This window comes from Sitophilus oryzae, unplaced genomic scaffold (genome assembly GCF_002938485.1).
Source record: "Sitophilus oryzae breed Bouriz unplaced genomic scaffold, Soryzae_2.0 scaffold_1184_pilon_pilon, whole genome shotgun sequence".
NCBI classification, from domain to species: Eukaryota; Metazoa; Arthropoda; class Insecta; order Coleoptera; family Curculionidae; genus Sitophilus; species Sitophilus oryzae.
Genome location: NW_022145820.1, coordinates 1,419,966 through 1,436,043, shown reverse-complemented (window position 1 = coordinate 1,436,043; position 16,078 = coordinate 1,419,966). Strand labels below are relative to the sequence as shown.

The following is a 16,078-nucleotide window of genomic DNA, read 5'->3' as shown; positions in this document are numbered from 1 at the left end:
AATTTATACATTTTCTTATTATGTAGGCAACTTAAAATATACCAAGGGTGTGAAATAAATTCTATATTTATGCAACCAATAATGCAGGCGTAACTTCAACTGTCAGTTTTAAAGAACAAAAAACTCATATTTATTAGTGATAAAAAATTAAATTATTGTTTCCTCACAAAGAGACTCAGTTAGAAAGTAGAACTAGAATACAAACGTTAAAATGTATTAAATAATGATAATGTGTAAATGATTGTGTTCAAGTAGACAAGTTTGAAATAAAACACCAATCGATATTTTTAGAACAGTGTAGTGGATCTAATTTTAAATCATGGAGGCCCTTATTCCAGTAGTTAATAAATTACAAGACGTATTCAATACAGTAGGATCAGATGCAATTCATTTGCCACAAATTGTAGTTTTGGGTTCTCAGGTAAAGTTTTTATTCCTAGCAGTAATTATGAATGACATAACCCCTTTTTGCGGTATAACATGTTCTATATTTTAAAACTTAATTCAGTTTTTCTTTGTATTATTCATCACGTAAATTTGCCAGTTAATGTGATAGCTTACAATAGTATTTATAAAATCAATTCATTTAATATTTCAGAGTTCTGGCAAGAGTTCAGTTATTGAGAGCTTGGTAGGAAGAAGCTTTTTACCAAGAGGAACTGGTATTGTTACTAGAAGACCTTTAATTTTACAGTTAGTTTATTGTCCAAAAGAAGACAAGGAACATCGGAATGCCAAAGATGGTAAGTATGTCAAAACTTATTGGTTAAACAAAATGAAATTAATTAAATTTCTATAGATATTATTATTGTTCCGTTAATAAATAATAAAACTGTACTTTAAAAAACTATTTTATGTTTTAGGTACTGTAGATGTAGAAGAATGGGGAGTTTTTCTACATGTTAAAGATAAAACTTTCAAAAATTTTGATGCTATCCGGCAAGAAATTGAAGATGAAACGAACCGAGCTGCAGGAACCAACAAGGGCATCTGTCCTGAACCGATTAATCTTAAGATATATTCCTCCAAAGTTGTTAATTTAACTTTAGTTGATTTACCAGGAATAACAAAGGTATTTTGGATATAATAAATTTGTTTCTACCGTGTAAGATAAACTTTAACCTATTTACAGGTCCCGGTAGGTGACCAACCACCAGATATAGAGCGTCAGATTCGAGAATTAGTTATAAAGTACACCGCCAATCCTAATTCAATTATTTTAGCTGTGGTAACTGCAAACACAGATATGGCGACGTCTGAGAGTTTGGCTATAGCTAAAGATGTTGATCCAGATGGACGCAGAACCTTAGCTGTTGTTACTAAGCTTGATCTCATGGATGCTGGTAAAGTATTTCTAATATTTTTTTTTATTAATGTATGTATAACTTTATTTGTTCCAAATAACTTACATTTTACTCTAAGCTACAAAAGGTTGATTAGACCTATGGAACATGTTTCAATATTTGAAAACTACTATATTACAAAGAAAATCTTAAAATTAATAAAAAAACACTAATATTTAAAACGAAAAAACTGCATATAGCAGCAGCATTATTATCTATATATGTAAATAAGAAGTACCTTTCTTTTTAAATTGTTACGCTATAAAAAAGAAAAATTCGATAATAATTCTCAATAATTAAATAAAGTCTTATTTAGATAAATTTTACAAATTTTCTCTATCTTTATCCGTGAAAAATTCTGAAAGCAAATAAAATGCTTTCTTTATCAAGTTGTTTTTCACACAATTCTTAGCACCAGCGGGAGACCGTACGTTTAAAGAAAATGAATTATATATTTTAATTGCAAATAAACATTTTTTTGTAGATAAGTAAAGTTATACTTATCCAATGATACCATAAATGTTAGACATTTTTTATTATTTAAATTTTATTCTTTTGATTTAACAAAAATATAGTTTATTTAATGATATATTAATAATAAATTACTCTGATCTGTATTTTTCTTAATTTGTCTGAAGTGGTAACAGTGGTTGGAAAAAACTTAACATATACAGGGTGTTTCAAAAAACATGTGCCATCTCTCGTGGGGAGATTCCTCACGTAAAAATTAGACTAATTTTTCATATCAACATAGGTCCGATTCTGCTTTGTTTCGTAGCTACAGGGTGTTAAAGTCTTAATATTTTTTCGATTTATTATAATTTTCTTCCAAGTACTTTTAGCGTTTCTAATGAAATTTTGAGGCTAAAAGTTACTACAAATGCGACATATTTTAAAGCTAAAAAAATGTCAATAAATTCATCAGGAACGTGCATATGGATTATCACTGGAATATTTAAAAAAAAGCATGTGCGCCACTGACTTTTTTCTCTTGTTATCGAAATAGTGTAAGCAGTTTAAATTGCGTTTATTTCATCAAGCAGGCCGAAATCTACAAAATACCAAGAGACAACTTTTAATTGGCATTAAAGGATCTACACAATTTTGATACCCAAAGAAAAAAAGTCAGTGGCGCACATGTTTTTTTTGAAAAATATTCCAGTGATAACCTATATGCACGTCCCTGATGAATTTATTGACACTTTTTTAGCTTCGTCGATTTGTATTCTATACTTCGCTTTTCTTAATGTAGAAAATTTTATACATTATGTCTTCAAATTTGAAATGTAACATCGTCGCGTCGCTTCTTTTTAAAGGGCAATTTCTTTCTTCAATCTTTGTCATTTAAAAATGGAAGGTCCATGGGAATAACTTTGATAAGCGCCAATTTCTCAATTTTAGAATTTTACAATATTATAGTATGTCTAACTGGTCCCTACAAAATTTATAAACTCTGCAGGGCAATAAGTTGTTTGATTCTATGATATACGCCTAGTAAAACGGCCATATATTTGCTATATCATATTATTTTTGAAGTATTAGTTGCTTCATTTTCATTTTGTCTTATTAATTATGAATAAAATAATGGGTCCCTTGCACATGTCAGGTAAAATATAACAATTTATAATAACTAACGCAGTTTTATCTAAATGTAAAAAAAGTTTGTTCAAATTCCATCTCGAAGGTATTTAAATCATCTATTAAAATATTAAATCGCAGACTTGCCGTAAAAACGTTCTGCCGTACAGACTAGTCACAATCTTTATCATTTTGGTCAGTAAAGGAGACATACAGTGCTCTGGATCTCCCTGTAACGTATTTTGAGCCAATATAACTACAGCGGAAAATGTTAACTACTTAAAATTACTTGCGCAAATTATCATTAACATCTAAATAATAAATATATTTAATACATTTCATCCCAATAATTACTTTAGATTCAATTTGTATTTATTTGGAAAGTATACCTACAATACTTTTGTTTAGGTACTGATGCCATTGATATCCTCTGTGGTAGAGTAATTCCTGTGAAGCTTGGCATTATTGGGGTCGTAAATCGATCTCAGCAAGACATTCTAAACAACAAAAGCATAAAAGATTCCCTGAAAGACGAAGCTGCATACCTTCAAAGCAAGTATCCAACATTAGCGGCAAGGAATGGCACACCGTACTTAGCAAAAACATTAAACAGACTGCTGATGCATCATATTAGAGATTGCCTCCCCGACTTGAAAACGAGAGTAAATTTAATGATGTCCCAGTTTCAGTCTTTGCTCAGTTCTTACGGTGAAGACATATCGGACAAAAGCAAAACTTTGTTACAAATTATAACAAAGTTTGCTACTGCGTATTGTTCAACGATTGAAGGCACTGCTAGAAATATCGAGACCACGGAGCTTTGCGGAGGAGCGAGGATATGTTACATTTTCCATGAAACATTTGGTAGGACGCTGGATTCGATACACCCTTTGGCTGGTTTAACTAAAATGGATATTCTAACTGCTATTAGGTAATAAAAATGTTACTTTTTACATGGATGTAGTATATTTTGGTTTTAATAGAAACGCAAATGGGCCTCGACCCGCTCTATTTGTTCCCGAGGTGTCTTTTGAACTCTTAGTGAAGAGACAGATTCGCCGGCTCGAAGAACCGTCTCTTCGTTGTGTCGAGTTAATTCATGAAGAAATGCAAAGAATAATACAGGTATGTAATATACTCATGACTAGGTATGAGTTTTACTCAGTGCTTCAGCTGGAATGTACCAGAATGTCGTTTCTGTTTGTTTCAGTCCCATTCAAGCATTGAATTTAATCATTAGTAGTTTTCTTTAGTTTATATTTTAGTGTACATGATAAAATTTAAACTGCAATAAGGGCAACAAAATCTCCAGACGATAATATTTAGGTTTGATAATATTTTTTATGAGTTATTAGTTATTAGCACTTTCATATAAAGTTATTTCTTTATATACTTAATAAAACAGTTTATAAAGATTATTTAAACAGCAAATTGTTTAAACAGCTACTGCACATTCATAATTTCCCCATAATTATTTTATTCTCCGTATGATTTTGAAGACATTTTTTTTATCTCTACATATTTTTTCTACATTGAGTAAATTCAGAAGAAAATTTAGAGAGAATGAAAGTTCTTATAAAAATTAACATAAAAAAACGATGTTTAAACTACACTTCGTCTTGAAAATAAAGTATTATAAATGTCTGTGCCATTAATAACTTATTATCTAACTACAGTGTTTTTCTGATCAATAAAAATGCATTTATGACAGTTATAAATTACACTATCAATTATATATGCTATTTTTTATGCCATTGATTAGATATTGAATTTTTTCTTCTCATTGTTTTTATTTACTACATTATCAATTTATATCTTCTTTGACATTTATTCACCTAAACAAACCAACAAACTGACTAGTAATGTACGATAAACTGAGGACAAGTAAAATACATTTTTTTTTGTAAAAAGCCAGCGGATTTGAAATTCACGAAGACAATTTTCTCAGTAATCCTTTTACATTTCAAAATGGTAAAAATCTCTCTCAATCGTCAGATGCATGAATGAAAAAATAAATAGTATAAAATATTTAAATTAGCTGATCCGAAATACTTTAACCATTTTTTAAAGAAACATCTTATGAGTTAATGTTTGGTTAAAAAAAGGATCATGTAATATTTTTTAAATTAAAAATTTAATTAAAACTATGCTATGTTGTTTTTTCCAATATTTTATTTCCAACTTTTTACTAACAATATACACGATCATAATAAAATGGTTACAAAATTAATTTTAAAATTCATAAATGGCTCTATAGTTTTTTAATTCATTCTCTATCTCTCAATATTGGCTTCACATACATATTTCGGAAATACTCGCCTTATGTATTGGCGCATTTAAACAGTACTATCAATCGATTTCTTTAGCATTGCGGTAGCGAAGTACAACAAGAAATGCTCAGATTCCCGAAACTGTACGAAAGCATCGTCGATGTAGTGACGCATCTTCTCAGAAGGCGTCTACCTACGACCAACGTTATGGTGGAGAACTTGGTGGCCATTGAACTAGCGTACATCAACACCAAACATCCGGACTTTTACAAAGATATCGCCGCAGTGCCCTCTATGATCAAATCGGGAGAGCCGTCCAGGCCCGCCAACCGACCCAAGAGCATGTTCGGCAAACAACTGCAGCAATATCCGGCAGAACCACAAGAACTGGTAGGTATTGAGAGTTTTTCATATATTTTCAGCAATATTTTATGTTGAAAACTTATTTTGTAGATTGGCCAATTTATCAAAAATTACTATATTTATTAAATGACTTTTATATGAGTCAGTGCTAGTGCTAATAAAATATCTTAATATTATTGTCCGAACTAATACGTCATTTAATCCGTTAACGTTTATATGAAGTAGAATGACATAGTTGTTGATGATGGTAAAAGTTTATGTGTTGTTTGTAATACGTTTGGTTACTTTGTTTAGCTTTATCAGATATTTATTTAGGATATATGTACGCTCTGATAAATGTCTTTTCAATTACATTGAAAATGAATAATTATCCTGAAGTAGGCAAAAAATAGTTTTACTCAGTGTGACAAACATATGCACTTATTTTTGGATTCATACATGGTTTAAAAGACGTCCGCAAGATATACTATAATAAGTGTATATACGCCCATATATCGATTTTCCTCCGGGCGAGGAAGCAACATTTACCTACGATATTCGGTATATGCAACTTAAGCTTTTTTGTCGCCAGAAACTGTGTTTGTTAGAGGATAAAATGTCGAGTGCATGGTGGCGAGCTATGTCTTTTTTTTATCGTAGTATACGAGGGTTGTCTCTTATATTTTGAACACAGAGTTAGAAAAAACAGTAGATAATTTTTAAACACTATTGTTCTTCGAAGTATTCTCCAACAAGTGAAATGTATTTTTACATCCGTTGGAACCAATTCAGAAAGCAGTTTTTCCACTCGCTTATTGGTACCTTCAAAATTGAAGGCGCTGACATAGAGGTGTGTAGTTCGTGAAAGAACTAGTTCCAATGAACTCCTCCGACCCCGGAATGAAAGGAACTAGTTCCCGGTTTCTCAAAGAACTAGTTCCTCAGGACCTATTTCTGGATCGAGACTGTGATCGATATATAAAAATATGCGATGGCAAAGGGGGACGGCCGACGGCGACGGATCAGCCAGCGCAATCATAACCCGATGCTAGGCAGGAGTGGGGAGTGCCAGTCGTATGTTACCTGTCCCGGACCGAAAGGTCTGAGAGGAATTCAAAAAAATCAAGAAAACAAAAAGTTTGAAGTGAGGAAAAATGCAATTTTTCGTAAAATATTTGTATTATTTGCTTCAATTGATTTGTGATATAGTTTTTAAACTATGATTTGAGTTTCTATTTTAATTTTTTTTATCTGCAATAAAACGTACCTACATATATGTCTTTAACATACGCAATTACAACGCTCGATTTATTTCGTACATTATAAAAATTATACAGATCATACTGTGAGTAGTTCTGACTGACAGCGAACCCCATTAGCAAGCAACGGGGATGTCAATGTGAGCCGGGAACTATTGTGAACCTAGTTCAAGGTACTATTCCTCTGGAGGAACTAGAACTAAGGAACTAGTTCCTCCTAAGGAACTGGAATTCCCACCTCTATGCGACTGCATCTTCTGGGGATCGGAACCTTTAACCACGCAGTTCTTTCTTAATTTTTGGAAAAGTAAAAAAGTCGTTAGGACTTAGGTCAAGACTGTATGGAGGGTGGTCCAATAATTCTATGTTTTCTTGTTTTAAAAACTCGATAGTTTTTAGAGCTGTGGGAACTTGTCGTTGAGGGTTGGTTTTTCGAAACTCAGAAATTACTTCTGGCAAACAAATAGATATGTATCAATCATATATGTATCAATCATCAGTAACAGTTCTTTGAGCTTGGAGCGGGATTGTTGCTACATGACCCGCTTTTGAGACAAATGTCAATACCATCTTTTTGAAACACTTCGAGATTGAATATCTTTCGTTGGTTTTGGTTCATCTCGGAACATCCAAACCGCCGATTGACGTTTATTTTCGGGTTCATAATAGTAAATCCAGGATTCAACACCACTGACAATACTGTATATATAGTTTTGTGAGTTTCCTGCGTTAAATCGGTGTGGAGTTGTTGGACACCAATTGACTCTAAGCGGTCTAAAACTTTGATACTAAGTTAACTAAAGATGACAGTTAATTTTGACATTTGATGTATTAAAATATGTTGACAGGCGCCTACTATATTTCTATATGCAAAATATAAAGACAACCCTCGTATTTACTTTAAGGATATTTTACTAAATGTTGACCAATAAGGCGTATTTATTGTTTTCTGTAGATACCACAATCTCATAATCCCGTGCCAACTGTTGAAGAGCCAGCCGATTTCTTTAACTATCTCTTTAGAATTTTACCGATGTCAAATTATAATGAGTTCATGAGAATTGTTCAGGTACACAGGCCAGTTTATGAACCAGTTTTTAACATGGTTTGTTCTCATTTAGTAAAAACATTTATAAATGAAACTAACTGATATTTTCATCTCGATTTTTTTTTATTTTTAGTGTCTACCTTGGCTTTTACATATTTTTTGTTTATGTGGTATTGTCTCATGAGGGATAACAGATATTTTCATACATGTGTTTTTAACCTGTATTAACCTCTTCCTTTTAGATTAAAAGTGCACGTAGTAAGTCTGTGTTTTCCAGCATGTTTTTGCCGAGACAAGAAAAAGAGCCAGAGGTAAATTTGAAAAATATTCTCATTTCATCATTTCAACATAAATACTGCAACTATGGGCTTTATAAAAAAATATTTTAATGGGAAATTTACATTAGAAGTGTTTTAACCGTAAAAGTGAAATACCGCTTGATCATAAAACTTATTTTATCATATTGTAGTTATGACATGATTACTGTTATTACAACAAATGTTTTTTTTTACATGAAAATCCATTTTTTCAGATAGGTTTTTCAAACAGGTATCTTTTATAGTTTAGAATATACATATGATTCTTTTAGGATATAGATAAATTATAATAATATGATAATAATTAATATCAAATATCAATTTATATTCAAATAATATGGATACATATAAGGTTGGGCTAATATTTTATTGAAAAATATAATGTAGAAAATTGGAGTTTTTAACTCTCTTAGACAATTTATGGACGTTGCTTAAAACTTGTGTATACAGGGTGTCCCAATACTCGACGGACATAGAACTACTACGTATTTTTGAAAAAAATAAGTACCTTACGAGTAGACACAATTTACCTCTAAAATGTGCTTTGTTTGTCCGTTAGGTACCCGTCCGGGTATCAAACTTTTAAGAACACATTTTTACACTTACACATTTTTTCAAATATTAAAATATTTTAACCGTTTTAAAATATAAGAACCGTTATACCAAACTCAATGAGAATTGGGGTGCCTTTACTTTGCTATGCACTTTAACATTTGACTTTCACATAAAAAAAAAACAAGAAAAAGTAGGGATGGGTGAAAACTACCCCCTCTCTTACATAAATTTTAGTAAAAATATTTTAAAACTCTACCGACGACTGATTTTTTTTTCATCTCCGTCTAGTATTTACTACATTTTGTCTTTTGTACAAAAACGCCACATTGCATATTTTTTGAGTAAGATTTTTTCCAAAGCAGACCTACTAAATATACAGGTAATTCCAATATTTTGTGGACATAGTACAATTACGTATTTTTTAAATCAAAATATGTTAATTGCACATAGTTTACCTCTATACAAAAGTGCTCCGTTTGTCCGTTAGAGGGCACCAATCAAAAATAAAGCCTAACATTACCGTAGGTTAAAATTAATTAACTAAAATTAAAATTTTAACCGCGTTTTTTGCAAAAAAATAGATAAAAATGGCACACCCGACTGCATACGTCTTGTCATCAAAGCTTTACTAAACAAGACTGATGCACACCACTGCTTCTAGTTGCATAAATTTGGCGCTAAATTTAAAAATGTGACTAAACCATGTAATTATCAATTTCGCCCCCGGTTATCAATTTCGCCCCAAACTACGGTACTTAATTTAAAATTTATGAAGCTTATTGTCAAAGATCATTTGTGATACTAACATAACATTCCCTATTTTCGCCAACTAGATTATTAGCGCATAGTAGATTTTATGCCCCAAAAATATTTTTTGTAAGTCAACTTGGCAAAAACAGTTCTTTTAGTTTCAAAGTAAAGGAATTTTTCCATTTTTTTTATCTCAAAAACTGCGACTTTGACTGATTTTGATGTTATTACAAATTTTGTTGCAAATATTATTCCTAATCTTAAATTGAAAACCGCGTTTCGCTTAAATTCTTAACCCCCTCCCATACACCCCTCCCATACCCCCTTACCAACCCCCCACCCCCACCAAAAACTAATGACCAGATTCTCGGGTGCCACAGTATTTTTGTGCCAAATTTGGTTAAAATCGGTTTAGCGGGTTTTGAGTTACCGTGTTACAGACGGACAGACAGACAGCATGAAAATATTTTGTATTTAGGTCATTTATGACCCAAATAAATCATTTTGAGTGAAATTAAAAAAACTTTTTTTTTTGCCGATCTTAATAGCCTATCATACCTGTTGGTATGGTCGGCTAAAAATCAGTTATAGGTGGAGTTGGAAAATATTTCTACTAAAATTTATGTTGTGGTTGGGTAGTTACCATTACCGTACTTTTTCTTATTTAGTTAAAGCGCTTAGCAAAACATAGGAACCCCAAATCTTATTCAAGTCGGAATAGCTGTTCTTAAAATATCTCAAAAAATATGTTTAATTTTTTGATGCCCTTTAACGGACAAGAACGAAGCACTTTTATATGTATACAGGTAAACCGTGTCCAATGAACTTCTTTTGATTCAAAAATACGTAGTAGAACCAAGGAATATTGGGACATCCTATATAGAAATTTTTTCAGGGAACCCATTCATTAAAAGTATTTTATTATCTGATTTTGATACAAATCGGAATGGTTTAGGACAAGAATATTTGGAAATGTACTTTCTTTTTAAACCATTTTTTTACTGTTCTTCCGTTTTAACCCAAAATGGCTGTCAATTGGAGGTGTTTAAATACATTTGTATACGAAAGATCCTTATTGCGTCAGAATATTTTTATTAGGAAAAGGCATGCGGAACCGATATTACAATAACTTTTGAATGGAACTGTCTCTTGCGGTTTTTGGATTCTACATCAAATTCTAAACACATTTCGTGTTCTACAATATTCACCTTGAAAATGTTCTTTAACCTAAAACATTGAGATTTGTATTTAAATTTGATCCTGGAATATTTTTATGAACGGGTGGTATATAAAAAAAAACATTTCATCAAAATAAGTATAACATCTAAAAAATTGTAAATCGACAGACATCTCTCACTATATCATATAGCCACAGATATAGCCTTGTTACAGACAGAACTTGTGTAAATCTAACTAAATCGATGTATATCAAAATAGACATACCTTTTAATACTGACTGTAATACATGTGTAAAATATGGGTTGGAAACGTTTACAGAGATCATCGGTTATATAAAAATCTCCATATTCATTTGCAGTCGTAGTCTCAAGTTTATCATTACATGAAACTTTTAAATTTCTCTTTCAGGCTAGGTCCAACAGCAATCCTCAGCTAAACGATGACGCAACCAGCTGGGTGTCTAGTTTAACAACTCCTCAACAAAACGGTACCAAAGAAAACGACTTGAACCACGCGAACAAATTATTCGATGGGAAACCAGAACCAGATATTAGATCAGTACTCAGTCCGGATAAACCAGTCAATCTGCTACCCCAAGTCCCTATCAACAGCAACAGCTACAGGTCTTTGTCAGCAAATGAGGAACACGATTGCGAGATTATAGGTAGAAATATTAAGTTATTTTTTTTGGCAAGTACAATTCCTCTTTATTATATATCTCTATATTTATACCCTTTGAAGAAAAAGATTAAAGAAGAAATATAATGCTATTCATGTATTTAGACATTTTGTAAAAAAACGCTTATTCCAAAAATGCTAATGAGCCACTCTCGTTCCATTTGAAAAAATTGAGATATGATTAAAATACGATTTTGGAATCTTTTAACTGGCCAGGACAAGAGACTAAAAACATTAGATGATCAAATCTATTTTTCCAATGCTTCTTGATTAAGAATTAGTGTTTTTAATATAGCCATGGCACTCTAGATTGAAATTTAAAATACAATTTTTTATTAAGCGAGAATGTCAAAAGCTGACATATGATATGTCATTCTATTCAGAATGTCATTTTCTATTGAATAAAGTAAAATATAATTCCGAGGGTGCCGTTTAAAAATCAAAAGTTGTAGTTACTTCCGGTGAAACAGGAAGTGACCAAAAACAATTGAATACGTCAATCAATCCTAAATTATGCCAAAAAGTTATAGGGGTGAGCCACTTTTTAGATGCACCCGTACAATAGTAATATCATCTAGAGTGACTGGTCAAAAAGGGATTATACTGTATTAAATTTCGAATACCGCAGTAAAAATAGATTGTATTATTTACCGAATTATTTAATATTTCTTTATAGAACGTCTGATTAAATCGTACTTCTACATTGTAAGGAAATCGATTCAGGATACAGTACCTAAAGCCATAATGCACTTCCTGGTAAACTTTGTAAAGGATAATCTTCAGTCTGAACTCGTCACTTGTCTGTACAAGGCCGATAATGCAGATCAATTGTTAGATGAATCCGAGCATATCGCACAGAGGCGTAAAGAAGCTGGGGACATGTTAAAGGTAGTGTACTTTTATAATATTAATAATAATACTTTTTATGAATGTAGATTTGAGTTAACGTCTCTTTTTTGCTGCTAATGCTAATCTGGTGGAGGCCCACTTTGTTTACGCGGAATCCGAACCGCGGTCCTCGCCTAAATTATTGTCAATGGCATATATGACTTGTTGAGTGTTTAGATCGACTCTGACTCACGAAATATTAGATCTCATCTGGCTTCGAATCGGCGAGAATGAGTATTGTAGGGCAATAGATTTTTATGCCCTTACATGGAACATACAACTACCCTTCCATCCATTCGCATCTTCTAACGTCGCATAACTTCTGGCACTGCTTTGAATTAAAAGACATTTTTAGCAATTAAACTCATTCTAATTGATGACAGATAAACAATTCTTATAGGATTGATGCATTTCAGTTGATTTTAAAAGTTCCGACCGCAGCGCTTGATACGGCAGAAATTCGAAGTTCCGGACTAAAGTATTTTACTCAGTCCCATTACCGTTTATCATACATAAAGGAAATAAATTTAAATTGGAATGCCTGTCAAAATTTTGGATCTCGACCGTTGTACGCGATCTGGCGCTGCTATAGCGGTTGCTATAGGTTCCTAAGAACAACCGCAAACATAAACAGAAATAATGTTCTCTTGTCCATATCTGTTGTCAAGGTCAGAATCTTCAAAAATTATAAAATCTTTCAAAATCTAAACCACTCTCATTGAAAAAATTACGAAAAGTGTTTAAAGCGTCCATTTTAAAGGTAATTATTGCTATTTTGAGTTTAATTTAAGTTTTATTTACTCAAACCCGTGATAACTGTGAAAAAGTGGCATTAAAAACTTAAAAAGCTGTGCTGTGAACTGCAAAAACCATCGTGGAACGTGGCATAACGTCGGTTTCCAGTGTTTCATAGGTATTTCATACATGTCCTTATATAAAATAAAGGTTCTTGTATGCAACACACTGTATTTTATTTATAAAATGAAAAGAAAATAATAATAAATTTGAATAAATAATATTTGTCGATATAATTCCGGAAAAAGCCGAATCGCTCCGAAATTTTCAAAAGTTGGGTCGCGACCGTTGCAAGAATAGCACCAATTAGTGTTTACATTGTCCTTATGGGCACTTTCCAATCAGAACTTGTTTCATTTATCTATGTCGTTTATGTTGATCGCATTGAAATCATATTAAAATCATGGTTTTCTCATATATTTAAGTATTTTAATTTTTACTAGTGCAGTTATCAAAACTATAAAATTCTTTTTTGTTTTTTGTTTATGTACAGAGTTTGTGTGATGTAACGCTGTTTCGGGTAGTGAAAATTGAATAAAAAAGAACCCAAATTAGGCGACACGTTATGTTGTGACAATTTCAAATATTAAAATTGCCGAAAAATGTCTACCCGAAAAGGAGAGCATAATTGCGTGGTTGTAGGATGCAATAATGTTCAATACAACTCTCCCGGGACAACATTTTACAACTTATCAGCTTTATCACTTTGATATGATCAAAAGCAAAAACGGAATCAGTTGGAATCAACATTAATCAGTTCGACGAAACAACTGAGTAAACAAATCGTAATCGAAACCCATTGCCCATTACACAATCAAAATTAAATAGGCCTATACTATCAGGATATAATATAATTTGGTCAATATTAATGGCACACTTCTTTTTAATCAACTAGTGTTTAAATGCTTTGTGAACGTCTTATAAAGTTATAATTATATACCTTTAAAACATTTCGTTACAGTACAGATAATATAGTATGTCCAATAACAAGATCCTTGACAGTGATAGATGGTCTGTCATTTAAATTTCAAAGTAGTTTATTTTATTTTACAAAGAAATAAGTTGGTACAATTGGAACGCATAGCAGGAAATTAATATATTTAAAATTTTAGTGACAAGTGATTACTTCAAAATATTGTGAAAAAAAACTGTATAAAACTGAAAAAATCTAATGAAGTTATTTTATTTCAATTGGTATGTGTTAATACAAAACAAACAAGAACAAAACAACACATACCAAAAAAATATAAAACAGAACTATTTCTTATTTTTAAGCTTCAAGAACTTCCCGCATTTATTATTATATTTATCAATATAACTTATGTACAAATACAAATTTGTAATATTCCACAGGAATAAATAAAACAAACTGTTTTATTAATAATAACACTTACCAAATTTTATACCTTAAAGGTTGATTAATTAACTTTAATCTTAATTTTTTTAAACCAGTACCCTTTGACATTATTTTTCTGCAGTATTAAAATCCATTATTTACCTATCGTGTGATGTAGATATATTTTACAGCTACTCCAGTTTTTAGTATATGTTTAGTACGATCCTTGTACCATATACGAGATGCACTTATCTATGACGAGATGGTATACAAACTTTATTGATGGTAACTTTATTGGTGTATAAGACTTTCTGCCTGAGCACCGAATATTAACTATAAACTGTGCTCTGGGTCTACAGTTAATTTTCCCTTGATCTTTCCTCCACTTGACTTCAAAAGACACAAAACACACGTAATAACACGAATCAAAATGCATCATCTTCCAAAATGCCGTGTATTTGACATAAGTTGACACAAAATTATAACCTATAATTTGGCAAGACTTTGACAAGCCTCATTGATTGCCTTTAGATTTTTGAGGCTGCCTCAAAAATCTAAAGGCGAGTTCATACGCATCGGCGTCCGTTTGTCGTTCATCGTTCCATCAAACCAGTAAAATTGAAATATGATCTGTCTTTAAAATAAACCAATAAAACTGGTTAAAAACAACAAGAGACGACGCATGCCGGTTTTATATTTAAACCCATCCATAGTTAACTTAAAAAATATTAGAAACTTTTTTTGATATCATGAAGATATCAAAAGCTTTACATTTTGATTTTTTTTAGAATTTTCACAAGTTGCACTTTTTAAATATTATAACAAATTTTTGGTGTATTTGTTGTCGGGATGTTTACAGTATTCTCCGATGGTGGCAGCACGGACGAAGCACCAAGCCTCTAGACGATATCACATATTGGTTTATTTCTTATCATAAAAGATGAATAATTTTTCTTTTTTTTTCAGGCATTGCAGAGAGCTGCGCATATTATTAGTGAAATTAGAGAAACGCATATGTGGTAAAAACAGAATAATTCGTTTTTATTTTCTGGTAGTCTGGTTAAAGTATCTACATTAAGAACGAATGGACATCAGATGACATTCTAAGGACATCAGATCGCTAGCAAACGCAACACGTTATTTGCAATATGTTATTTTGTTTTTACGCTGTATGTAGTATTGTTTCTAGATGATTATCGATTTATTGGACAGAGTACTGTTTTAAACGATCCACTCATAATTTACTTTTAACCTCTATCTTGTAGGATAAATAAGCATTTTATTTTTATGTTTATTTTTTTTGTATTTTTTGAAACGGATTGGATGTCATGTAATTTTTAAATTAATTTGTGTCATCGGAAACTAGTCAGAATATCGCGCAGTGATTTAAAGAATCAACGTTTAAGGTCCTTTTAATTTACCATTGTTATATTTGATCAGATTTGATTAATGTATTGTCAAAAAAATAAAATGTTTTTACAATCTGACAGTTGTGTATGATTTATATTCATTTTATATTTTGTACCATAACTTAATTTTAGATATTTTAAACCGAAAATACCGTATGATCGAAAAAAACGGTCTTCAGTTGACTTGGAATCCTCATATAATTTCATGTCACTCCCATATAATTTTACATATAAAATGAAGTCGTTTTTTTCGATCATACTAACCAATACAATAACTTTTTTCGAATAAACTAATTATAAAATATATGAGCTTATTGTTAATTGTTTAACC

General features: G+C 31.5%; 1 protein-coding gene across 5 annotated transcripts; it reads left to right on the top strand.

Moving 5' to 3' along the window:
• The first annotated feature begins 94 nt into the window (after nt 1-94).
• On the top strand, nt 95-15,825 carry LOC115891515 (dynamin-1-like protein). 5 transcript variants are annotated; one of them, XM_030911988.1, is made up of 13 exons: nt 95-233; nt 292-421; nt 599-743; nt 864-1,072; nt 1,133-1,343; nt 3,330-3,852; nt 3,905-4,046; nt 5,288-5,581; nt 7,748-7,897; nt 8,083-8,151; nt 11,050-11,305; nt 11,996-12,207; nt 15,305-15,825. In XM_030911988.1, exons 2-13 carry the CDS (start codon nt 320-322, stop codon nt 15,359-15,361), a joined length of 2,370 nt encoding a protein of 789 aa, XP_030767848.1. In that variant the 5' UTR covers nt 95-233; nt 292-319; the 3' UTR covers nt 15,362-15,825. The 5 variants fall into 5 exon arrangements, with proteins under 5 accessions (XP_030767848.1, XP_030767847.1, XP_030767850.1 ...); XM_030911987.1 differs by having other exon boundaries at nt 95-421; XM_030911990.1 differs by lacking the exon at nt 7,748-7,897 and having other exon boundaries at nt 95-421.
• The last annotated feature ends 253 nt before the right edge of the window (nt 15,826-16,078 follow it).

Excerpts from the sequence above, each read along its gene's own strand:
- LOC115891515 (XM_030911988.1), top strand. The coding sequence starts at position 320 with ATGGAGGCCCTTATTCCAGTAGTTAATAAATTACAAGACGTATTCAAT. Across the intron at positions 5,582-7,747 it reads CGGCAGAACCACAAGAACTG|ATACCACAATCTCATAATCC; the intron begins GTAGGTATTGAG and ends TGTTTTCTGTAG. Across the intron at positions 12,208-15,304 it reads AAGCTGGGGACATGTTAAAG|GCATTGCAGAGAGCTGCGCA; the intron begins GTAGTGTACTTT and ends TTTTTTTTTCAG.